This window comes from Platalea leucorodia (genome assembly GCF_965183815.1).
Source record: "Platalea leucorodia genome assembly, chromosome: Z".
Lineage (NCBI taxonomy): Eukaryota > Metazoa > Chordata > Aves > Pelecaniformes > Threskiornithidae > Platalea > Platalea leucorodia.
Genome location: NC_138858.1, coordinates 93946125 through 93971759, shown reverse-complemented (window position 1 = coordinate 93971759; position 25635 = coordinate 93946125). Strand labels below are relative to the sequence as shown.

The window sequence follows — 25635 nt, the reverse complement described above, 5'->3', positions numbered from 1 at the left end:
CTAAGGACATGGCCTTTTAAATTTGCTCCTCAAAGAGCAGAGGAGCCTGGTGCTGGAAGGAGAGGTTTCCAGTGTGGCATTTACCTGCCTTTAGCTTGAGAGAAGCAGCCTCACTTCATTCATGGAGGTCCAAATCCCAGCACTACCGAAGTCCTTAGCCAGACTCCCACAGATTTAAGTGGGGGCCAGAATTTGGGCCTCTGGGAATTATGCAGGTGTTTTCAGGAAGCTCCTAAGGGAATGCTCATTTTTATAGCTGAGCACCAGCAGGTTGCAATCAGCAGCCCCTGAAAGCAGGGTTATTCAACTGTTGCACAAGTGCTGTCAGAGCTGTGTTGCAATGCTGTAGCTCAGTTAGGCTCCGGTCTCCATAGCAGCCGGCAGCCGAGGTTAGGGTGGAGGCTGAAAACCAGCGCTTGCTTTTCTCAAGCACTGATTTTCATGTGCTTGTAAGAGGGTAAAGAATTCTCACATTCTACATCTTAACATCAGATTAATCACAAAGTTAACTGCAGCTATTAGGACTCGCTGCGGAGATACAGGAGTCCTTTTCACACGCCGAGCAAGGATGTCTCCTCACCTCCAGTTCAGCACTGCGTAAGATAAAACGTCCGTTTCCACAGATCAGAGGTAGCCTTGCTGTAGAAACAGCGGTGTTTCAGGGAAGACCCAGCCTGAAGCTTTTGTTCTGTCCTTTCAGCAAAGCCCTTTTAACACAGAGAGGAAGGGCGGTGACAAACACTCCCAGAAATAGGTAAGCAGTATTTATTAGAGGTGAAGAGACTGAAATATTCCAATTCATGTAAGAAATCAAAGTGTTCTTAGCTCTTACTTACCATAACCATTAGAACCCCTGTTTTTACACAGTCACTATCACTAGGGGAATGTGCAGCGCTCCGGACAGGACTTTACAAAGCCCTGAGCACAGCATACCCGCGCTGCTATGCGAGTCAAGGGCTCTCTAGATGGACCCGGGCTGATTACATGAACATACGTGTCACATAAGGGCAAGAATGAACAGGGCAGCAGAACTGATTGGGGAAAAATCCCTCTAACCTAAAGTGCATTTAAAACAAGAGACCACTTAGACATGGTGGTCTACATGCCTTAGAAAATAAGCTGTAAGGGGAGACGGCAATGAGCAGCTGTATGAAAAAGCCAGGAGTCAAACTCCCCATTTCAAGTGTGCTTCAATTACAAGATTTTTAAGACAGGGGAGCTGGCGCGTTCTGCAGGCAGGCACACAAGAGGCGATCCTGAATGCTAGTACAGTTTCTAACAGTGACAGCTCTAACAGCCTCGGTTGCTACCGCACTCGGTGCTTGCCACGCTGCTGTCCCACAGCATATGCTGTGTTGATGCTGTCTCAGAAATACCCCCCCACTCTGCCTTTCTCTTACAGAGGAATTTAAGGCTGCGCTTGGCCATGAGCCCAGTCTACTGTTTTCTTTTATTAACTAAAGCTATAAACAGCAGGGAAAGCCAACAGGCCTGGGCCGTTGGTTGTTTGACAGCTTCGTCGACTGCCTGTGTTCATGAACGCCATCCAACGGGGACCGGAGTCAGCAGGCACCTCCGTGGTGGGGCTGTGAAGATGGCTAGGCACTTGTGGGGTGCCCTTTTTCCCTTCAAAACAGCCCCTTGCAGCCGTACAAGTTGTCGCTTGCTCTTGACCCTGGTTGCTTGTGTTGTCTCACCTTCCACTGTTCAAACCGAACTGGGGAAAACCGGCCAGCTGCACCATCCCAGCAGAGCTCGAGGCACGGGCTGCGGCAGAAGGCGCGCAGGCGTCTTCACGCGAGCCAGGGCTGCCCGGCCTTGAGAAGCCCTTCCCTTCCCTCGCTGGGAAGGCAGCACCTACCGGGGATGCGGCGCAATCAGAACTACGCTGCTTGTCGTGGTATAGCCTGTTTACATTAGGGACAAGAGATGGGCTATATATACTAGAATTGCGTTCACATCACAGTTTGTACAAATATAACAACTTTGTCTCAAACAACCCCCCGCTATCAAGGCTAATTGATATAATTTAAGCCTCAGGCCTTGGGGCCTTTGCCAGCTCCGTGGAGAAATAGTCAGGGAAACTCCTGACGCCCCTGTGGAAGCTCTGTACTATTTGTGGTACAACCTAAGCCCTCCTTCCCCAAAGCTGCAGGCTATGAACTGCTACACCATTGCTTCCAGCAGCCTTAAATGCATTATCAAACCCAAATTCCATTTAATGGGCTTAATGAATGTTTACTTCAATTAGCATACATATAGTTCTGAAGAGGAAATGAGTAGCTTTCATTTTTTTTCTTCTTAATTAATATCGGCCTCTACGTAGCTTTATCTTACTTAGCTGCCTGTAATTTGGCTATAACCCAGCTCTAGGGGACGGAAACAGAGCTATGGCTGCCCAGCTAAGGGGGACTCCTAAGGCACACATGCGTATTTATTCCTTCATGGAAACATGATGGAAACTCACTGGCTGATGCAGCACTTGGAGTAGGGAAAACACATTAAACATCTTAATAGGATGTTTCAGTGCTAAAAAGCAACAAGAGCAGGGCTGCTCCACAAGAGAAAACAAGCCAAGGATGCCGACAGCACTGGGGGGAAGCATGCAAACCGGACCCAGTCCTACCGCACCTAAAGAGAGCAAGGGGCAGCAGCCAGCTTCATCGACCACCCAGCGATCACGAGGCCAAGGATGGAGGCAAGTCCACAGCCCACCCAGGAAACCAAGCTGGAAACGCTGAGAAACAGCACCACTTACAACCCAAGTCCAGAGCTCACCCAGCAAAGCCCAGACAGAACCACAGCCAGGACCACCCTGCCACCACCTCGAAGAAAGAGCGAGCCTCCTTGGCCTGCGCTTAAATAGAGGTCCAGTGGATGAGCAAAGGGTGCTGGGCAGGGCCAGGTGAGTCTGCTTGGGGCAACGAAGGCCTGAGGGTACACCCAGGACCCTGCCACGTGAAACACAGCTCATAAATCCTTGGTCAGCGAGAACCCAATCTGCAAGTTTCTTTTAATGTAACGATGCCTGCTTTGAACAATAGGACGTATTTGTAGTGCAAAGTCATGCTCCTTGAGAAACATGGCTCTTTTTGACTTGGCGGTCCATCCTACTGATGTACGCGGTATCAATCCAGGCTATGAATAGTATTGCATCAAACATGCATGAGCCTACAGATCTCAATCAGCAAAATCAATTCCATGTGTGTCTGCCCTATATATAGGCCGTGAGTGCCATTACTGCTGGTGCTGTCTGGCTGCAGGAGGGGTGGCTGTTGCTAGCGAGTGTGTCTTACAAGGGCAAATAGGAATGTATAAGAGGTGGAAGCTTTTAGTTTTTAAACGTAAACAGGTAAAATATAGATGTGAGTTTTGGAGTTGTCTTTTTGCCCCTCTGCAGAACTGTGAACCTAGCCAAATTGCTGGCTATATGATAGCATGCTTGAGAGTTAGCTTTTTCTTGGGGGTAGCGTAGGAAAGCGATGGCTGTTCTGGTCACACTTGTAGTGTTTGCGGGCCACTGCTGTGCACCTGAAAGAGATCCTTGGAGTCTAGAAAGCACAGGGGAAAAAATGGATAGAATAGTGGCTCTAATACTCTTTAGCTGGTGAGAATCTTGACAGAAATTTTTGCAGTAAATGTGTGTGGTTAAGGGAACATCCTTATCAAGATAAAAATAACTGGATGAGAAGACTTAATTACGATGCACTGAATACAGGAAAACGTGATCGTTACTTCGCTGCCCCGGGATGGCTAGCTACAACCCGGCGCAGAAAGCCGTGCGGGCTCTTTTCTGCCTCCTGGAAGCGCCCAGGAGAGGTCAGTGTGCCCTCGCTTTTAGGTGAATCGCGCGAAACCTTTCCAACCCTATGTTTTTATTTAGAAAATGCTGAGCTGTCTGGAAAGTTTGATCAAGAGGGATGCAGCTGTGTTCATGTGCTTCTTCCTGGGGATTTGAATGCCTTCGCTTAGCAGCGTAGGGGAACCAGGGAGACAACATGCAGGCGAGCGGCTCTGCTGACCACATCATCGGGACTCGGATATTTTAAACCTAGCGTCACGGGATTTTAACAGCTAAAATTTGGTGCTTAGGATTGACAGTACTAGTCAGACGGAGGTTTCTCTCTGCAGTGGGACAAATCTATGAGCACCCTGGAGTTGCTCCAGGCTCACATAGGAGAAGTACTAGACCGTGTCTCTGCTGGCAATCACCGATTAGCTTTGTCACTTGAAGCTTTCAGGCTCAGTTCTCTCTGATCCCTGTGAAGGTCACCGGGATTGCAGCAGTGCAGCTGAGCCTCCTGCCTTCTGGAATAAAGAATATCATCAGCATCTGCAACTGAGGATTGGCTTCTGCTGTGCTTTTGCTCCCCAAAATGGTCACCGACAGAGTTGGCGTGCCTGTGGCCAGAAGGTCGGGGCCCTGTAGCTGTACGTGGGTCTGACGCTCGTCCACATTATACCTCGGTGCTCCCAGGTACATTTAAAAAAAGTACTTCTCGGTGCCGAGGTCGGATGTTCAGCAGTGCATCTGCAGGCTCTCTGCACGGCAGTAGGCTTTATCTTCTTTAGTTGGAAATGAGTCACTTCCCTGTACTGCACAGAGATGCCCAATTTCCTTGGAAATTGTTCAGTTCTGCAGAGTCCCCAGAAATCACTGATTATTGGCCTCTTTTTGGCACTGGGTGTTTTACCTCAGTCTTAATAGGTGCCTGGGGATCTTTCACAGCTTGGAATAATTTAAAAAAAAAGAAAAATGGATAGAAGCAACTGAGACTTTACCCAGTTCATATTTAACCTGAAGGGCACCTGAACCTTCTGCATTGACCACTGGCAACTCCTCATATAGCCCCAAACCACAGCCGAGCAAGGTTTAATGAAGGTTAAAGCCTGCTAAATGAAAAAGGACTGCTTTCATGCTTGTGTTGGCTGACTGGCTGAAATGATTGCAGTTCCAGCTGTGTGGGCTTGGGGTGTCTTGTAGGTGACACTTGGAAATGAGGTGCAGATAGGAGCCGCTCTGCCGCACCCTACAAACTATGGGCAAATGACGGTGGTCAAGGAGGACTTTGAGGTCTGCAGGGTGGGCTTGTAGACCCTTACCTACAAGAACTGCTGAGAACAAGGACGATGGAAGAGATGTAGCGTTAACCATAATGAAGAGGTGCAGCGGCTCAGCAGAAAAGCAAGTGTACGGTGATGCACCTTCAGATCTGTGTATGCAACATGCTAAATATTATCACTGGCAATTTTACTTGCCTGTTCTGAGAGCCATATGCATCTTAAAAGTCTTCAGACATTGGGGGGGGAACAATTAGGTCTGTTTACAACATGCTGATCCAGCCTCGTCGGCGTTGCTGGAAGCCTGTGCCCAAAAGCCAGCCCATTCAAGCAAGGTAGTGACTCAGGAAAAAGAAAAAGGGCTGTGCAAGGGGTAAATATTTTTGTCATCCGACAGTAACCAGGGCCTGCCTAGCCTATCCGCCTGGGACAGGAGCGTGTCAGTGGGACGGCTGTAGTTATTACCGGAATACAGGAAACCAGAGTCATCGGGCAAGCGCGGGCGCGCTCTGGTTTCCTCTCCTGCCCGTCGGGCGGACGGAGAGCGGGGCCGTCGCGGAGGCATTCCTCTGGCAGCCGTGCGCTCCCCGGGGGTTTGCGCTCTGGGTGGCGGGCCGGGAAAACCAATTTTTGCCGTTTTAATGTTTCCTTCTGCTGTTTGAAATCCCAGCTCTGGCCTTCCCTGTTAATGCACGTGGAAAGGAGAGGAGCCAGCTGCTGCGGACGCCGTAGGCTGGAAAAATCTCCTCATTTCTGAGAAAAAAGGCTGAAAAGAACCCAGAGTGCATTTAAAGGAAATTTCACGAGATTTGAGCTGAAGTAAACTTCTCTGAAGCCTGACCCAAGGGCTTTGGGCTCTTCGGATGGGCTGTGTTGCTGCTTATGAGCATCTCGCCGCAAGCTGCGTGAGGTACCGGAGCAGGGAGGAGAAAGATGTAATTTAATAGCAAATCTAAGGCGCAGGCTTTACAAAACCAACTGCTAGGTTTAAAGCACTCAACCAGTTTTGAGGGCCGGGGATATCGCTACTTTATTTTTAGTTTTATTTGAGGCTCTGGAGCCAGGCGCTAGCAGGGCCTGTGTGAAGGCAAGCCTTGTACTTCAGGTCAAGCCCAAGATGTCACAGCAGGGGGCTTTTATTATTATGACACGAAAATGTCAAGTTTAAGCGCACTATTTCGAAAATAAATGTAAATAGCCGTTGCCAGGCGAGGTGCCAGTGTGGGCCGCGGCCCCTCTCTGACAGGGTTTCTGCGCCCATCCTTCCCAGAGAGGAGCCGAAATGGCCCCCGGGCACCTTCCCCGCTCTCGACCCGCCGGGGCCCCCATCCCCGCCGGGGCCCCCATCCCCGCCGGCCGGGCCGAGGGGGAGCCGCCGCACCGGGGTCCCTCTTCACGGCCCCGCCAAAACGTCGCCCCCCTCCCGTCCTGGCGGAGCCGCGCTGCATGCCGGGAGTTGTAGTCCCCACCGCGGCGCTGCGGCCCCTACCGCCATTACCGCTGGGTGATCGGGAACTACAGCTCCCAGGGTGCCCCGCGGCGGGGCCGGCTGCCGCCATTCCCTCTACCCCCCCGTTCCCCCCAGCAAAAGGGCATTCGCCCCTCCGCCGCGCTGTGGGGCGGGGGGTGGCGGCCGCGCTCCCGGGGGCTCCGCCGGCGGCGGCGGCGGCGGCGGGGGGGGGGGGGGGATCGCCCTGGGGCGGCGGGGCCGGGCCGGGCCGGGCCGAGCCCTCGGGGCTGGCGGAGGAGCGGGGGCGGCGCTCCCGCCGGCAGCCGGGACTTCCTGTGACAGCCCATTTCCTGGTCGGATGGGGCCGGCGGGGGGCGGCGGCGGCGGGGTCGGTCCCTGACGGGCTCGGTGGCCGCCGGGAGCTCCGCCAAGCAGCGATGCGGGCCCCGGGCCCTGCCGGCAGGCGGCCCCCGCCGTGACCCGCCGCGGGCAGCCGGTGGGGCTGCGGCAGGCCGGCCCCGGGCGCCGCTGCGGGGTGCATGGAGGCACCCCCCGTCCGCAGAGAGGTACGGGGCGGGGGGCCCTGCCGGCCGGGGCTCCGCTGAGGGGGCTGCGGCGGCCCGGGCCGCGCTGTGGGGGTAACCGCCTTCCCCTCCCGTTGTCCCCCCCCCCCCCCCCGTGGTTTTGCAGGTGTGAATCCCCCGGAGGACAGCGCGCCTGCTCCGCTTGGCCCCGCAAGGCGAGCGGCCCCGGCTCCCCCTCGCCGGCCTCGGCCGGGCTGCGGGAGGAACGAGGAGGGGGTTTGGGACCTTAAAAATAGCATCGCCCCCGTAACCAGGCAGCTGCTGCCTCCTGAGAAATGAAGAAGTTTTTCGACTCGCGTCGGGAGCAGGGCGGCTCTGGCCCGGGGTCGGGCACCAGCGGCGGCGGCGGCGGCGGCGGCGGCCCGGGCAGCGGGTACATCGGCAGGGTCTTCAGCATCGGCCGGTACCAGGTGACGGTGGACGAGGTGCTGGCGGAAGGTAGGAGCCCCGTGCCTCCTGCGGAACGCTCTGCCTTGGCCTCTTTTCCCTCCCCCTCTCCCTCACAAAGCTGGAAAGGGAGGCTTTGGCCTTTCCCGTGCCCTCCGCCTGCCCCTCTGTCCATAGCTCCCCAAATATTTCATTGTCCTTGGCAGGCTTGCAATCCAGTGGCATCTGCAAGCTGACATTTCTGCTCTTCCCATGTGTAAACCCAGTGTGGGTTTGCTGGATGTGGTTTGGTTTTGGTATTTTGTTTTTAAATGCTTTGGAGATCGACGGGATTTCAGAAGTTAATTGTTTCCCACCTTCCCTAAACTGAGAGGTTTTTTTTAAAAACAAAACCAAAATTGTCAAATGTTTTGGTGCAGAACAAGGCGCTGTAAATAAAGAAAGAAAGCGGTGGTCTTCGCTCTAACTTTCTTAAGCTAGTTGCCTCCTTTCCTACCTTAAGCAGAGAGGAATAAAACACTGGAGCAGGTTCCTTGTAGCTATGTCATGCGCACAGGTAGGCTGAGTAGAGCTAGCTGTGATCTGGGATGAGGGGTTTCTGTTTGTCTGGGGTTTCTGCGGGGGAAGTGGTAATCCCAATTGCATTTTTTTTTTTTTTTTCCAAATAAAACAAAGTACTAAAAATGAACAGTAGGGATTATAAAACTCCTTATGTGTACAGTCCTTGCAGTGCAGCAAGCTGCTGGTGGTATTTTTTAATTGTAACCATCACTGCTGCTTTAACTGTCATTTTACATTTTGTTTGCTTGGGCTGTAAGGAACCTTATGAATGGCTCTGGCTGGTAACCTTAGCCTCGACCTTCAGAGAGATGTTGGCCTTCTTAGACCTGCTCCTGGTCCGTCTCCTGCACAGCATCCTTTGCGATTTTAGTCAAAACAGTGTTTTGTTTTGATCTTGTAATTGCGAAGGAGAGGGTGGCTGCTGTGTGAGCGCTGAGTGGGAGGACCTGTGTTGGCTTTTACAGAAAGAACCCTAAAATGGAAAAGGGACTCTGTGTACGCTGTGTGCAGGTTTGTAAAAAATCACCACAGTGTACCAGAAAATAGATCTGTGACCATCTTTCAGACATGGTTTCTGATATGTTCTGCTGGGTGCTGAGCTGAGAGGAGCACCGAGAACAGTCCTTCAACTAGTAACTATAGTGATATTTTTTTTTTTTTTCCCTGACTTGAAATTTGCAATATAGGTTTGCCTTGGCTGATATTTCCAAGGCCCTTTTGGACCTAGGAGCTTAGGAACTATATGAGCTAAACCTGAGAAGCTGTCACAGTCTTTTTTTAATGCAAGCTGGCCTCATCCTGGTAACATGGGAAAACAGAGGCTTTTTTTGCTGATGAATAATCTGTTGGCAGGTTCTGCCCCGGTGCTGACAGCACCAGGAAGCGAGCCTGCGTGTCACTGGGCTCTCTCCTGCGCGGCAGGCGTAAGCTACAGCCGCCAAAGGTGCGAGGTGGTAGCAGAGATTGCCTGGGAGAAGTGCCTCCCCTCTGTACCTCGCTGTTTGGGAGCAACTGCTGCTTCTGAGGGCTTTTCCCTGTGACTCCTGGTTTCTTGGCTGGCCTCTGGGATGGAGCATGGCCTAGGGTTGGCTACAGCTCTTAGATCTGCGCACGCAGGCCAAGCGAGGTGCAGCAGGCCCGTAAAATAGGCGCTACGTTCTCTTCCTGACCACGCTATAAAGCAAAGGAAGTTCTTTTGGTGAAATATGCTACGCAGGTATTTTCCTCCCAGTTAGACTCGTAGTGTGGGCAGTCCAAAGTCCCTCTGCGTGGTGAGTGAAGTCTCCGAGGGGACAAGGGAAAGGTGGCTTGTAGGTTTGCTGGTTGTCGCCTTTTGATGGGAACAGAGGGGTGAAAATGCCATTTCCCTTATGGGAAAGGTAGCTCATCTGACATGGGTCAGTCATTTGCGTACTTCTGGCCTTTTGGTGTAGCTGCGGGTGCTCCCCATGGAGCTGCTGGTACACCAAAAAATGCTGGTAAACAGCATTTTTTCACTGACTCAGCTGGAGACCTGGGGAGCTCTCGGCAACCTGTTCCCTGCACTACTGACGTCTGAATCCTCGGCTGGAAAACTTCTTTGTATCTGCAGTGAGTTCTGGTGGTTCAGCAGTGTTGAAAAGGCAACTCGTGAAGTCTTGGCTGTTTCTGCTAAAAGGAAAAGTCCCCTGGGAAGCACTTAGGAGGAGGAGTATCCTGTCTGGGAAAGAAACCTCTCTCATCCCCGTTGCTTTAGAAGGGAGAGGAGAGGCCTGTGTTTTGGTGCAGCATGTGAAGCCTAGAAAATAAATGAGATGTAAAAGCGGCTTAAAAGAGAGAGTCTCTGAAACGATGATGGGTGGTGTGGGGGAGACTTGAGTTGCAAGCCTGAGGAACTGGTTGAACCAGAACTTTTGGAATTAAAGTGTTGGGATTTACCTCTATCTGTCAAAGCTGTGACTGGTCACCCTCGATTCTGCTGAGCAACCCTGCTGAAGATGACTGTTCCCTGGCCCGGGATGGGAGTCCTTAATGCAGGCACTGCGAAGCGTGCCAGATGGCAGATATCTCCACGTGCTCGCAGTCTCTTGCGTAGATCCCCCAAAATATCCGCTGCAGTTAGGTACACCCCTCACCCCCTTAAAAATAGTTGTGTCTGGATACTCGCTTTCCTGGGTGGGGAGGAACATGCCTTCCTTTTGGAAGGAAGTAGATGGGAGTAATACAGAAGGAACTTGAATGGTTGTTTGTCCATGGTGGTGTTATACCGGTGAATCAGTATTTTTTTTACAAACAGTATATTGCAATAGGTGGTTCTTAGTTGAATCTTTGTAGTTGTCTTGCTCTAATCCATATAATAGCACAAATAATCTCTTGAAAAATTCTCCTCAAAGTTTGCGTGAGGATTAACTGCTGTGGGAGGTCAGCACTGCTGGCCTTGGAGTTCTGCAAGGCCAGGGTTAAAGTCGGTGGCATCGGTGTAGTCTGGGCTCGGTATGGGCTGAGGGGGGTTGTTCCTGACTTTAGGGTGACGGGCGTTTCGGGGAGCTGAGGTGAACGCCTGGGAGGCACTGGAGTGTGTGGGTGAGTCAGGCTACTATCTTACTGTTTTGTTTATGAAAAGAAGCCAAAACAGTGTGATCAAATTGGATGCTGCTTTTTGTTTCAGCCTGTGTGTAGGGGGGGAAAAAAACCCAACAACCCACCCCCAAAACCCACACGGGAGCTATAAGGAGGACCGTGTCTCTGTGATGAGGACCAGAGCAGCAGACACATTTAGAAGACTGTTGCCAGAAATTAGAAATTTGCTAAGGAGCTTGTGGGATGTGCTTGTGTGGCAGAGTGCCACAAGCCACATGTACTCCTCTGAGATAAAACAAACAAGGTGGGGGTTGCCCGTGTCCAGTTTTCAGGGGGCTATGTTTTGCGTTACTCTCTGTACCTGCGAGATTGTAAGAGAGTACTGAATTGATAGAAGATGCGTAAGGGTTGATGGGGTGCATGTTCGAGCTGGGATTTTGTTTGTCTTGGTCTATTTCTAGCAAAAGATACAGGCTGCGTTTCTTCACGTCTGTGAAAAGTCACTTTTTCAATTAGTAGTATTTTTATGAAGGTGCTACTTGTAGTCTTTTCCCCTTAAAATGTGTAAGTTAGGGGATTCAGGCTTAGTAATGGTCAGATATTCCACTGAGTTTTTTTCAGATACATGCCTGTGTGTGTGTGCTCATAGCTAATGTATGTTTCAAAGCGTTTAATGGCAGACATTATAAACCAATGCAAAATCAGCTTAAATTTGCCAGCTATATTTTTTTACTCTGTTTTGAAAAAACAGACGTTGTGAGAAGGTTTCATTGTGGTTTTCTTTAGCAGACCTGCAGGCCAACGTGTGTATGAAGAGCTTGGTAAGGCTGTGAATGCACAACCTGTGCCCAGGGGGGGAAGGTGGCCCCCTGAGCTGCCTAAATGTGTGGCTGGGCTAATTGCAGAGGACTTCTGCTGACCCCTGCCTGGCTTACGCCCGGCGCTCCCTTTCCGTGGGGCATGCAGCACCGTAACCTGAAGTCACTATCATCCTTTAAAATTACACGTGAGCTTCTTCTGAAATAGCTTCACTTTAAGACAAGCCCCATCTGAGGTAAATTTTGCAGATTTACATGATCCTTAACCCAATTTCAGTGTGGTTGGGTTCAAGATATCACTTTGAAGTGTATTTTGTCAGTTACTGCCTTCTAGCTTCTGCCAAGTGCCAGCTGCTAATCAGCTGACCAGTGACATTTGGATTAGGAATTAAACTGTTTCTTCTCTTGGAATGGGACATGTGATTTTTATTTTTTTTTTTCCCCGTTGCTTTTTCTGTGTACCTTGTGAGGCAGGGCATGTACGCTGCGCTCTGCGCTGCTAGGTAGGATATTGGCTCCTCTGTGTTTTAGCAGTCTGGTTTTTTGAGTGTACAAGCCAGGCAAACCGATGAAGAATCCCAAGTGAGTTATTGGGTAAATGTCGCGGTATCCCAAGCGCTTTGGTGCTTTTAGCAGCACAGATTTTGCTGGGGCAGAGTGTGTGCCGTGTCCCTAGATGTAATCAGGAAGGAAAGGAAGGTGTTAGTGGATTTAACTGTAAGAAGTTGTATAGCCCAGAGACTCGCATTATCTAGCCTCACTTGTACGTTTTATGCAACATGTCGGAGAATGGAGCTAGGATTGTGCACGGGGGTGGCTAGTTTCTTACTTAACAGCTATATTACCTAAGAGCATATTTAATGGCAGCGTTAGCCCAGTGCAGTCATGGGAAGACGAGTTTTCTGCAGTCCTCTTCCCAGGAAAGAGCCTTCCATGTTAAAACACAATAGTTTCCAGTTCAAGCAGTCCTGCAACAGCCTTGTGAAGTTGTCAATTACTTAATATAAGAAAGCTTAGTTTTGGGATTCTGGCTGGGGAAAATAGAGGGTTTAACTATCCAACTCGGGTCTTGCAGAAGCGTTCTAGTAGTTATATAGGAACAGGTTACTAACCTCTGGTTGCGACACCAGCAATGACATTTTGGATCTAAGGAGAACATGTACTGCCATAATCTTTTTATTGTCGTGGGCCTTCTCCCCTTTGTACGGGAGCTTGTCAGCAGTTGAGGAGAGCAGGTGGTAAGTTATAAATGTGCTGAAGACAAGCTGGAATCCACTTTGGGTTTAGCACTTGCTGCCTTCCAAGCTCACCCACCTGCATTAATCATGACTAATAAGGGGTCAGAACTGACGAGGTGCTGCACACTTGCATTGAGACTGGAAGCCGCTTCCTTTGAAGGTGACTTTTTTTCAGTGAAAATAGTGATTTGGCGAGACTGTGGCTGTGCCTGTCGGAACAGCAGCTTGCCAGCTGCAGGACTTGCTGCTGCTCTTCTGGAAAGTCACAACCAATTTGCCTTCATTTGTACTAAGTGTTTACCCGTGTTTCACATGTGGAAGGAGACAGGAAGTCTCTGAGGAGAAGCATGCCATAAGCAAACTCGGTTTATGGAGGAGTTCTCTTTTGATAACGAGAGGTAACTGAATAAATAAGTTTTCCAGGAAAGGATGCCTTCTTTCTTGGATGAGGGGAAGTGCAGGATGTCCTTGCGGCGGTATCGTTTTGGAAACGTGCCTCCGTAAGTCAGATACTGGCTGCTGTACTTTTTTAAATGTAGGAGCAATACTGACAGTGATTTATAAGCACAAGGAAAAGATTTGGAAAGGCTTAAGTGAAACACAGTTGCAAGGTAATTCTCTCATTTGTGGCGGAAGTCATTAGGGAAACTTTCTTTTTCTCCTTTTGTGGGAGGTCCAGGAATTGCCACTAAATGAAGTGAAGGTTATTGTTTCTGCCTACAGTATGATGCAGTAGAACGCAAGCAGAGGAGAGCTGCTGCAGCTCCTCTAACGTGAGGAGCTCTCGCTGCCCTGTTGCCAGAGTATCTGAGCCCTGGCACAGCCTGGGAAAACGTCCTTCCGTTCCTTTCAGGGCTGCTGGGAAAGAGTACGTTGAGATAGGAAGGTGAAGCAATGCAGAGTATGTGTGGCCAAGTCAGGAATTGATCTCTGGCCTTCCAGATTGAGTGCTTTAATTGCAGTCTGTGTTTTCTCTCAAATGCTGCCTGTGTGTGTTTTAAATGGGTGTGCTCTTGGCACACATGTGATTTGGGCATAAATTTACGCTTGCTCTGTGGCAGAACCCATGCTGACATCAGGACCCCGGGCCATGTGTCACAGGATTGGATTAAAGACTTTTTTGGAACAAGATGCTTATAGCATCTGGTTTGCTTCATGATTTTGCAGAAACAAATTACGTACCAGTGACGGGTGATCTCATAGATTAAAAATAAAAAAAGCCATCAGCAGCTGAGTTCCCCAAGCAGAGACTTTGCGTGCAAGTACATCCACCCCACAGCTGAGCTGGAAGCTGGTGCTGCTGTGAGGACAGGTAGATCTGATCTTCATTCGTTCGCTGTTAGGAACATGCTGGTTTTACTTCCTATTTGGTGTTCGTAGGGCTATAATAGGGAGGTGACCCCAAAATGTGCCTGTGTGAACTTAAGCAATCTGGCATGCTGTTCTCGAGGGTGTGAGAATAAAATACATGGTCTTCTGAAGCTGTTTAAATGCACAGCTGTAATTCAGGTGAAATCTTAGCTTGTATCTCCTTTATTTCTGTAAGCTAAATGATGCTTGCAAGGTTGACGTGTGCTTTTGCTGCACAGCTCTAATGGCAGCGGTAAAATAAACTCGGCGCTTGTCTCTTGAAGAAGTGCAGAGTGCTCCATGAGAAGCACGATGTGGCCTGGTTCACGCGGGCTTTCCCTGAACATCGGTTTCTGTTCAAAGCACCACAGCAAGCAAGATGAACCCTTGGTTTGATGTGGTATGCCTGTTTTCGTGACTTCACTGCTATCCTGGATTGTGCGTGGAAGCTATTCAGATGTTGCGGGAGTGAGTGATATAAAATTCAGACTTTCAAAGTGGTTTAAAATACTTAAAATGAACACAAATAATCAGCGCCGATGTGAGAGGAGCACAGAAGTGCAGACCTATTGCTTTACGTGCCTTCTCTGCGCGACCTACCTGCTAAGTCAGTGGTACTTTAGTTACCTGTCATGAGCCTCTGAAGGATTAATTGCTTCTGACTTGTGAAGTGCTTCGGAAATAAAGACCTTCTCTCCCGCGCTCAGCTGCCGCCTTGGAGGAGCGAGCTGGATCGACGGGAAATCCCTGCCTTACGACTGCCGTGTGTTCATAGGAAGGTGTTCGTGGCTGCTGTTGACCCTTGGGCTCTGGTCAAATAGCTCCCTTCGTGACCTTTGGCAAGAAGTATCTAATACCTGAGGATATGCAAATGATTGGTGGCATGAAAGATAAGGCGAAATTCTTAAAGAAAATATCCTTTTAAGTTAGGAGAAGGGTCTGTGAAAGCACGTGTGTGCCTGCATACACTTGCGCGCTGATGCACCTGCCTTTCTTTTTTAGTCAGATATTGTAGCATCTCTCGTTAGGCAGGCATACGCGTGGTGTGCAGGGAGCCGATGAATAGCATGGATCCCGCTGGGGTTCAGCACAAATAGGCAGGAGGCGTTGGCTGGAGGGAAGAGGCAGTGCCTTGTCTCTTTGGGGCCAGAGCTGGGGTAAGGGCAGGAGATAAGCCGGGATGGCTCAGTGGCTGGGATGGGAAGGTTCGCTCTTTGTAGGATCCCCGTTGCTTTGACTAGGGCTCTGCAGGTGTCCCGTCAGGCAACTTACATGCTTGAGAGGTACCCGCTAAACTCATCCGATGCCTGCGCCTTGGTTCCCCCTCGCAGTGCAGGCGGCGTCAGCAGGATGCTCGTAACCGTGCTGGGGAGCAGGTGGTGTGGACGCTAGCTGATGTGCACGGAGCGTTCCCTGGGAATTTCAGCAAGCGCTGCTTGCAAAGTTGAGTGTGTTCTGACTTAAGCTCTTCGGTGGCTGCCTGTTCATTACAGCCCTTTTACAAGCCAGTGAATGTAAGGTGACACAAGAAGCCAGCCACAGCTGTCAACTGGTAAGATCCTGCTGGTTCTTACGTTCATGTTTTTTTTAATTGATTACAATTGTAAGGAAATAAAAAAAAATGCATTGCATAGCACACAAAGGATGAAGGAAGGGACAGTTTGGCAGAGAGAAAGGGAAGGGGCAGTACAGACTTGGGTCAGGCTCTGTCCTGGGGTGCCTTGAGTGCGTATTTCTGGCAAGAAAAAGTCTGCTGAAAGTCAGAGCCTTTCTTTTGGCCTTTACCCATTGCTTTCGAGTTAGAAGATGTACTTACGGATATGTGAATATGCGTTTACCCTTCTGTTTCTATACCCGTTTACCAGTTGTGGTTTGAACTGTTGTGCCGTCTCTGCTTTTCAGCAAACATAAAGACCCCTGTGTGCTAGGTGTCACATAACTTGTGGTTCTGTGTGTGGCTGTTCCCCTTCCCCTCTCTGCAAAGCAGACAAACAGATGGTGGAGGAAAGGCTTATCAAATTATTTTACAAATGAGAAACTGAAGCCCATGAAGATGTAGCAATTTGATAAGGGCTATGCAGGAAAGCAGTGACGAAGCCTTGTATTAAATGCAAATGTAACTCCTTGTCTGGCGTTTTAACCACAGCATCATTAATATTCATGTCACCATAGTATCGAGGAACTTTCATCACGGACTAGGGCCCTGTGTCACATAATGCAAACACAGAACAAAGACTGTCCCTGCTCCTGGGAGATGCCTGGCTGCCCCTGCCTGGGCCTGCTGAGGCTGAACGCTCGCCTTCGGTACCAAAATACGCTCGTGTGCTGCCGCCTTAGGACGCGTATTCAGAGAGACGCATCGCGCGGTGCAAGCAGCCGTAATCTTACAGCGGATCGCGACATGATAATTAACACGCAGTATCTTCTAAGGATCTGATGTTCTTCAGAGACCACAGAAAACACGCAAACTGAACCTTGCTCACACAGCGTTCGACAGAACATGTGACAGGATTAAACATGTATTGGATTTTTTTAAAATTAAAATGATGCTATTTTTGGAGTGGGACAGATGGTGGTTTTCTACCTTTTGCTTTTGTTTTAAACTTAACATAAGAAGCTCTTACGTTGTACCTTGGAGATTTTTCTGCTACCGGGCAGGCTCGAAATGCATATATTGATATATTATATGTAAGTTGGGATTCTCAAGCAGTTATGTAAGTTCATTTGAGCTGATGAATTAAATCCTTAATAATTTTGCGGCCTGTGAGTAACAGTCACGAGACTGCAGGTTCTGGACCCTGCAACCCTTTCCTGTTTCTGGACATCTGACAAATGAACAGACAGGCATATGCCTATTCGTATCTCTCTCCTTCCTCACCTGCGTATATGTGGAAAAACTCAAAGCCCTGCTTCATGTAGGGCTGATTTTTTTTTTTTTTTAATTTTTTTTTCCCCTCCTGTGCTGAATGATGGATACTGTGTGTTCCTGACTGTACCCAGTGGTTTGAATTCCCTGAGAGCAGCCTGGTGGGGTAGTGGATACCTCTCTCCGCGCTTGGCATGTACTGAGGAGTTGAAAAGTTCGTTGCTGTCTTCAGGGTTCGATTAGCATAGCCTCTGCTAGAGGAATATTATGTAGGCCTTCAGTTGAGTTTTTCTGTTACTCAGTGAGATGGCACTTCGGTGGCTCAAGAGCATACCTGCAGTTATATGGGGGAGCTGAAAAGGTTGAAATCGGGATTCCGGGGTTTAAGCAGAAGAGACTTGTTTGGCACAAACTTCCATATGCTCTTGTGAAGCTCTTGGAGTGTCGTGTTGGCTGTAAGCTTGAGCTTTTCCGCGAATGTATGTATTAGGGTCTCTCTTGTGTTCTTCATGCTGCTTTGCTCGCTAGGGATGTCTGCGTGCTACCATAGTAGTCAAAATTCCTAAATGTCTAACTTGTCTGTTGCCATGAGCTCTCTTTGGATCCTTGCATAATTGCTTCCCAGATGGAGTTTGCTGTTACCATAGCACTTAAGGGCTCCAGTAAGCCTGCTCTGGCTGGCCCTTGCAAGCAAGTCCAGCTAAAAACCAGTCCCAGCCCTGGCCAGCTTAGTCTTGCTTTCTCCTTCCTCCCCACCTCCAGCTACAACCTGCTCTCTGCTCAACTCGTTTTGTTTTTTTCTCTCCTCTCCTGTCGATGTGATTCACCGCTTCCTTGCCTTTCCAGCGAGGCTTTTCAGCTGCGTGCAGTTGCTGCAGCTTCTTGCTGGCTTTGCAGTTCCAGTCATGTTCACTCAAAACCAGTCATGCTCCGCAGCATGTTTGTGCCGTTGCTAATTTCACTTGGAGATGAACGAGGTCTCGGATGCTCTTAGCAGCTGCTTGGAATAATAGCAGCTGAAATGTGCTTTTCAGAGGGCTGACTGATAACTAAACAAATAATTTTTTTTTTTAAGCTGTAAGTTATTCGTGACCCATTAAATTTTTTTTTTTTTTTAGTCTTACAGTGGAAGTTCAAGGACTAAAATTGTCACAATAGAGAGGGACTGAGCCTGCTTTGCCAAGTAATCTACTTGGAGGCAGTGTATCTTGCTGCATAGCAATAAAACACCGCTCCATCAGCTTTGGGTTTCCAAGTCTGCCTGTCAGGGAGGAATCGAGTGGATGCACAGTCCTGTAAAGCGGAGCACATGCCTAGCAAACCTACCCACGTCAACATCTAAACGTGCCTCCTGCCGTGAAGGCCGGGACAGTTCCATAGCCTTTAGTGAGTGGCTATTTGTTTTGAAATTGCTGTCACAAATACCGTGAGACTTTAATACCCCTAAATTAAGGTGTCCAGGCTGTGTTCTGACCGTGTTCTTGGGGGATGGATAATGTGACAAGCTGCCGCTGCCCTCGGACTAGAGTTTTGGAACAGGAAATGCAGAGTTAACGCACAGGATGAATCTTGCCCACTGATTATTTTAATATGCTTTATTTTAACAGCTTCTAATATGCTGTTGCATGGCAGAGATCAGTTTCCTTCCCCCCCTTCTTTTTTTCTCCCCTCCTTTCTCTGCTATATTGTGATTTACACCTTCCTTTTTTGACTTTCTCCATGGAGCTGGCTGGGAGTTGAAGGGGTATCTTCTAGGGGAGAGGAGTGGCTCTTAAAGATCTGTAATGAGACAGGGTCCTGAAAAATGCCAAGAAATGAAGCTAACCAGCTTTAGATCAGACCTATCAAAACCCAGAGAAGTGAGGAAGAGACAGTTATGCTTTTTCCATGTCATCAATGCAGTGAAAATGCCTGTGACTATATAAATATTTTGTGCCCGTTTGCAGCTGTGAGCGTCTTGGCTAATAAACTACATGTTCACCCAAAAACCCCACAACAATCCCTAGCCAACCAGTCTTGCTCTCCTAAAATCAGAAGAGGTAAAGGCTGTGCTTCTGTTCTGTGTTGAGTGACGTTCCTGGTTGTATTATTTTGCAGAGTTTAGGCACTCGTGGCCATGACTGCCACACTAACGTTAACTATGACGCCCTGCCTATTTAAAAAGCGCCTAGAAGAGGGTGGAGCCTGTAAATCTAAATCTGTCTTGTCATGGCCTAGATATTGCAGCAATGACACTAAGCCAGGGCCCTATAATTATGTTGGTAATATTGGATAATCACATTAGGATTCTCAGCTATGGTAAATCTGTGTAGGGCTAACTACGTCCCTGCTTTACTCTTGCTGAGAGTCTGACCCACGAGCTCTACGTGAGCTTGAGCCTTTGTTTTACCTGGGGAGAAGTCCTTTGCTGCGTTAGTTATGCTAGATGCTCTATTAAAGCTTGTCTGGTGGTATTTAAAGACTGGAGCTTAAGGAGTGCTACAGCTGGAGCTGTGAGAGCTACTGCTTTCTGGAGTTTGGTAGTGAGAGGAGTTTCCAAAAAGCAGGGCTTTGCCTCCACGCCTTGGGCTTTTTGCAGTATTGGGTGCAGATTTCCGCTGTGACGGTGCGTGTCGTCTAATCGATGCCCATGACTCTGGAGATATCTTTGTAGCTGATTTTTTTTCCCTTTTTTCTTTCCCCCCTCCCACTAAATCAGTTGTGCAGCAGTTGCATTTTGTATCCGGCACAAAGCTGACGCAGATGCTGGGCCTTCCGTGCCCAGCAAACTTGCTCAGCATGAAGCTGCCTAGCAGATTGTTGCTGGCCAGCGATGGAGGCTTCTCTTCTTTTAAGCCAATAGAACATGCAAACCGTGTTGCTCTTATGTCCAAATTTACTTTGTGGAGAATCAATTCTTTCCAGCTCAAATGTGAGCTGCGTGGAGAATTTCTTGCTGCTTAAAATGGTTATCGTTGGTGGAAGAGTGCAGAGCCTCACGCCTAAACCTTGAGACTTCTGGAGCTGCAGGGTTGCATGTGTAATTCTCTGCCGCAGGCTGGCTGTGTGAAACGGAGGACTGAATGTGAGTTTATGACCCGCTCTGCTCAGAACTGGTATTGGTATGAATGCGAACCAGGTGAACTCAAATCTGCCTTGATTTCCCAACGCTGCTTTCCTCTGGCAGTAGGACCAAAGCTGGGAAGCCCCAGCCTTTGCTAGGAGGAAAGGCGTTGTGTGCAGTCCTTGCATGGTCTGCAAGGAGGGGAGGTGGGTTGGTGGTTTTATGAGGCTGCTGCCCAGCAAAGTTTGAATATTCTTCAAGAGTTGTCCTATGCCAGAAGGATGCTATCCTTGGAGAGCTTGGCACACAACCTGTGTCCCTGTTCATCGTATAGTTTCTTTAGTTAAAGTATCACTAGAAATATTTATAAAATGAGAAGCTGCATTTCCTGTAGTTCAGCTTCACTCAGAGCTCTCTTGGCTTTTTTACAGTTGTCACTGTTGCAATCTTCTTTTGAGTATGGTCACTATTAAATTCCTGATTGTGTTGCAAATATACCTGCTTGGCTAATTTTCCATCTGCTTAGCATCTCATCTGGGAGATGCAGGTTTCAGCTGATTCTCCTGATATTTGTGTCTGTTTCAGGTTTCCTGTCCTGAAATACTAGGTGTCCTTTATGCTTTGTCTAGGTGCTATCTACTTTCCCCGCAGTTCTGAAGCTCTGATTCGCTCCTGCAGCCACGTAAAATGGTCAGAACATGGATGAAATTTGAGCGATCGTGACCATTGCTGCTCACACAGACAAAGGTCTTTCAGCTGGAGTTAGTGGTTTGCCTTTTTTTTTCTTTGCCCTCAAGATAACTCTTAAATGTTCAGACTATTTAATTGGCGGTTGATGTTTCAAGATCTGATTTGATAAGTTTCCCAGAGCCTTTCTATCTCCGCTCCAGTATGCAGCCTTTTAAAGTGCTGTTTAGGGGCAATGGAAGCAGCTCAAAGGAACAGACTAACCCACAACTGAAGGCTTAGTAAACCAGCCGGAATCTACACTGATTTTGGTTTTGTTCTAATGGTGTTTAACTCCCTGCGCAGGTGAATGTGGTGAGGTTAGACACTGAGAGCTGTATCTTTCCTCTTGCAAATGAGCATGGGGAACTTCCCAGGGACCGCTCCGGTGCACGAAAGGAAGCGTGGTACTTTGTTTTCTGCCGTCTCATTTGCTTCGTAGCAGTTAGGCCTGTGTGGGCTATAAGGACTTGTATCTCTGTGTTTTAGACTCCCCGAGCTGAAGGAGAACCCCTGCAGTACCGTGCAGAGACCCCGCTTTCTACCCTGCCGAGACCAGTGGTTTGTATTCCCGATCTGTAGAGTTCATCTTCATAGCTTGCTCCAAATGCTACTCGAGGCGATGCTGGGGCAGGCCTTTTAGACTGAAGTAGTCCCTTAAACTTGGCACTGTTATGCTTTAGCATAAGTCAAGTGACTTAAACCAAAACAAAAACCAACTAAGTAAAGCTTGTTACTTCCTTTGAGGTAGAAAATCTCGGCCGAGAGTAGACCTGTTTAGTTTAGCATTATTATCTGCTGCTCTCAGCTGGAGAGTTTGTTGGCAGGGGATAAGGGGTTTTGTTTTGTTCTTGTTCAGAACTGGACTCTGGTTTATAACACACAAACACGCACACTGCTTGCGGTTAGAGGAACTTGGGTGTAGTAAGACCAGGAGATCCACATTCGGGCTTTCGGTTCCGCAGAGCCCACTGCTTGTTCTGTTGTCTGTGCAGCGTCCTGCGTTTCGCCTCTCGGTTCTCATTGCCACCTTCAGAAAGTCGTTCAAGTCGCACTTAGAGCTGTGGGTTTCTGTGCGTGAGCCTGTTGTGTTTCAGCTGGTGGCTGAGCACACCCTGTCACTACTTTGTGCTCGAGCTTGCAAGCTGTCGACACAGCTTAGCCTAGGTAAAGAAAATCCTAATTTTGTAGCCTGGATCGTGAAAAACAAACACCAATTATGTCCACGTACTCTAGGAACACGATGCAAGCCTATGCCTTTAGGATAGGCTAGGCGTTTTCTGTGCGTGCAACTTGAGGGTGAGCAATCTTCGCTTATATAGGTATAAAATAACATGTACATACCCTAATGTAACCAGGGGATTATGGAATTGGGTGGGAGAGTGAGTCATAGGCATTAATTAAATCCCAAACCCCAAGTGTCATGATGAACAACACTCCAATATGTGGTAATAAAACAACAAAATACAAACACAAAGGAGAACGTTAATACAACCACCACTGCTTCAAGTCTTTTTAGCCTTTTTGTGCTGGGTAATCTGGAAGAGACACCCTGGCTAGCATACCTCCAGCTGTGCAGGAGGTTGCGGAGAAAAGACTGGCAGGAGCTTGTCGATGTCTGTGGCGTGTAGGGTAAGAATCTGGGGTTGAAATCAAGTCAATGGAGAGTTTGGTGAGACCTCCTGATGGTGAGGGCAGCAGCACCCCGGGAACACGCCGCTCGAGAGCACGTGGAGGGTGAGAGGGTAGTTAAAGAACAGGCCAGACAGACGCGTCAGGAGGGACTGCGGGCGTTGTCAGTCCTGCCTATAAGCGAGAGGCTGAGTCAGGTGAAATCCTGTGCCAGACAGTGACGCGGTGACACAGGGCCACGCTTTTTCAGTGAGACAGTCCTGTGCTGCTCACCAGCATCCTGTTGTCATTTGGAGAGGGTGAAATGAGGCCGGAGAAAGCCTTCCTCTGTCCGTTAATCTTGTCCTCCTCGACCTACCTGCATTTGACTCCACTGGGGCAAGAATAAAATCCTCTTTTTTTTTTTTATGCAGACTTTGTATGTTAGTCATAAAGCTATAAAACCACTGGAGGGAAAGAGAAGTTTGAAGCCCCAAAGCGCTCACCTTTTTGGATGCTGCTTAGGTGGAGACGACCATGAAAAAGTAAGAAAATACCGGAGGCCACGCTAGTGATCCTGCAGTCATCTGTTTAACTGCAGTGAGTCTGGTGTCTTTGCTTGGGGAAAACTGAAGTGCCCCTTTGCCCGCAGGCTTTATAGTAGCAGACTACCTCCTACTGCCTTCTGAAAAAGCAGAGGGTGTAGGAAATGCTGTTTGACTGCATCAGTGATTAATCTTTCACCAGACCAAAGCCAGCTTGTGAGTAACAAATCTAATGTTCGCTTTTAAGACTGGATTCTTGGCAACAGTCAGGGCCCTTTGTGATACCTGACCGTACTGGGAAACCTCTAAAAATGTTTCTTCCTGTTGGTAATATGTTGTGCCATACTGAAAATGTAATGAGAGGGGTTTCTGGGTGAACCTTCAGTCCCATCCTGCTAGGTCGACTTGCTCCTCTCTCTTACGGTGAGATGCTGCGGTTTGAGGGGTCTTTTCTGGACTTTCCCTGGTTGGACACCTGAAGGTGCCCTTCCAGCACAAACTTGCTTTCTGGAGACAGCCTGCAGAGCTCGTGTCTGCAAGGCAGAGCTCAGGGACGTGAGCTGTGTAAGCAGGGCCTTTGCTTCATACTGCTGCTATGGGCAGTGTGGTGTCACACTGACCCATGTGTTCTTTGGTCAGGTTCTTAATTTTTTGCCTTTTTTGTTAATTGCAGGTTTTCCTACCCTAGTAGCATCCTCTTGAAGACCATGACTTAAAGAACAGAGGATTTATTTGCAAATTGCTTGTGTTTCTGACAATTTCCATCTCAAGGAAGTGGAAGCAGAGATAATGTTCCGGGTTGAACTCAGCAAATCCTAGATTGTACCAGTGTTGTCTTTACTTGCTTTGATATAGCTGTGATCTCGGGTGTTACAGCCCTAATGCAAAGTCTGCCTCATTACTGTGGCTTCTTAATTAAACCTCGAACCACTTTAAAAAAAATTATTGAGGGAGTTGTATTTTTTCTTTAAAGGTGTTAACGCTGACATCTCGGTCTAACTTTAAGGGTGTTGTAGATGCTTCATAAAGCAGAAAAAATGTGCAGTGTTCCTGGCCATTCCAATTCCTTGTTATGTATCAAAGCAGAACACTTCACAATACAAATCCCAGTTTCTGGGCACATTTGGTAATAAAAAGGGGTAATATTGGCACAGAAAACTTACTTTGGGGTGAAATATCCCGCCCTGGAAACAAAGAGCTCAGAAGTGATGGAGAAGTTGCATTAAAAGGGGAAAAATGGGGTTTGAAATCATACGTTTTTTCGCAGGTATGCTGCCGTGATACCCTCCTGCTGGGCAACGGAAGAGTGGAATAAAAGACAGCAGAAAGAATATATTAGCACAGATTAATACCGGCAAAAATAGCACTATAATCCTAATGCCCATCATAGTTGACTAGTGGAACTATACTTAAAATAAAAAGCCCATATAAAAATTAACCCGCAAATATTTGTCTGTGTGGAGGGTGACACAAGATCGTCACACATGAGACATGATCAGTAAGGCGCTGTTGCCCTTTGCTTTCCTTCCAGTTATCGCCGTGTTCTTGGGACCAAGTGTGGTGCTTTTTACGGGAGCTGCTGGGCGCGTCTCCTCGGGGCAGCGAGACTCGTGTTGTCATGCGCAGTAATGCTTTCCAGCAGCAGGGGGAAGTTTTTCTGAAGGTCTCTGCAGCTCAGCAGCCCCGTTGTGGTCTGAGGAGAGAATCCCAGGGCACCTTGGTGTTTTTTCCCTGCTCTACAGATGAGTCACTTGGCCATCTTCATCCTTGGTGGGGAGAACTGAGACCGGGTTATTCTTCCACCTTTGTTGAGAACTGGCACTAAGAGCTGCAGGAGAGAAGCACTGGCACATCTGAGTGCTTTTCCCTGATGGGCTTGCAGAGCTTGATGCTAACGTTAGTGGAACTTGGACATTGACTAAAATAATTACAGATGATTGTATTGCTTAACTTGGCCCAAAGTGTTTTTCTTGGCCTTTTTTCTTTGTGGTGAAGGGTAAGTGATTCCAACGTTGAGGTTTGCCGAAGCCATCTCTATCCCCGGAAAAGATGCCCCAATATTTTGGTGCTTGATGGTCAAGAATTGTGTATATTATGGATCCACAGCTAGGGAAAAACTTTTTTTGTTGTTAAATGGCTGCATGTTATGCCACCTAGAGAGAGGCGTCAGAGGTGCGGGATGGCTTTCTCAGTACAGCAGCAGAGAGAAAAAATGGTTCTGGTGTTGCCAAGTGATGATGTCCAGTAGTGGGTGATGTGCAGTGTCTGTGTGTCAGCTGGTTGTGACTATGACTGCGGGAAAAATAAGTGTTGGGAATGGTGAGCTGCAAACACCCTGTGCAAGGGAGGCGGTGTGGCTTTCCTGTAACTGGGTTACAGCATCCTGGCTTGGGGGGGGGGGAAGATTAAAAAAATCTGAATGAGCCTGCCCCTTCTACTTAAGCAAGTAAATGCTAAGGAAGTTCTTCTGGCTTGTGAGATAAGGCAAAACATGACATAATTCTTGATGGATAAGAATCTGTAAGTGTTCGGATTGTGCAAATGAGGAGCGGCTTTGTGCCTGGTTCAGCAAAGCACTTAATTTTAAGTGCCTGCTAGCACAACCGGAGCTTAAAACGCCTAGCTGGCTGTCCCTGGAGGCTAAATATTCCTAGGGCAGTTGTCGGGGACATCGGAAAAGCACTTGGCTGTCCCCCTCAGCTTCAGCACTAAAGCGCGGTGGGCTGTCTTGCACGCAGAGCTTGGAGGTGGATGAGATAGAGCTAAAACACAGAAAGCTGGAAACAGTTCAGTGGAAAACCACATGCGTTGTTTGTCCAGCTCAGAGAAGAATTTC

General features: G+C 48.6%; 1 protein-coding gene across 1 annotated transcript in view; it reads left to right on the top strand.

Moving 5' to 3' along the window:
• Positions 1 to 6954: 6954 nt before the first annotated feature.
• Positions 6955 to 25635, top strand: part of AAK1 (AP2 associated kinase 1) — a gene marked incomplete at its 3' end in the record, with an annotated part of 41071 nt that continues 22390 nt past the window's right edge. Inside the window, exons 1-2 of the mRNA XM_082336255.1 lie at positions 6955 to 7077; positions 7202 to 7533. Of these exons, the coding sequence (XP_082192381.1) occupies positions 7371 to 7533 (163 nt within the window). The 5' untranslated portion in view covers positions 6955 to 7077; positions 7202 to 7370. The remainder of the gene's footprint in view (positions 7078 to 7201; positions 7534 to 25635) is intronic.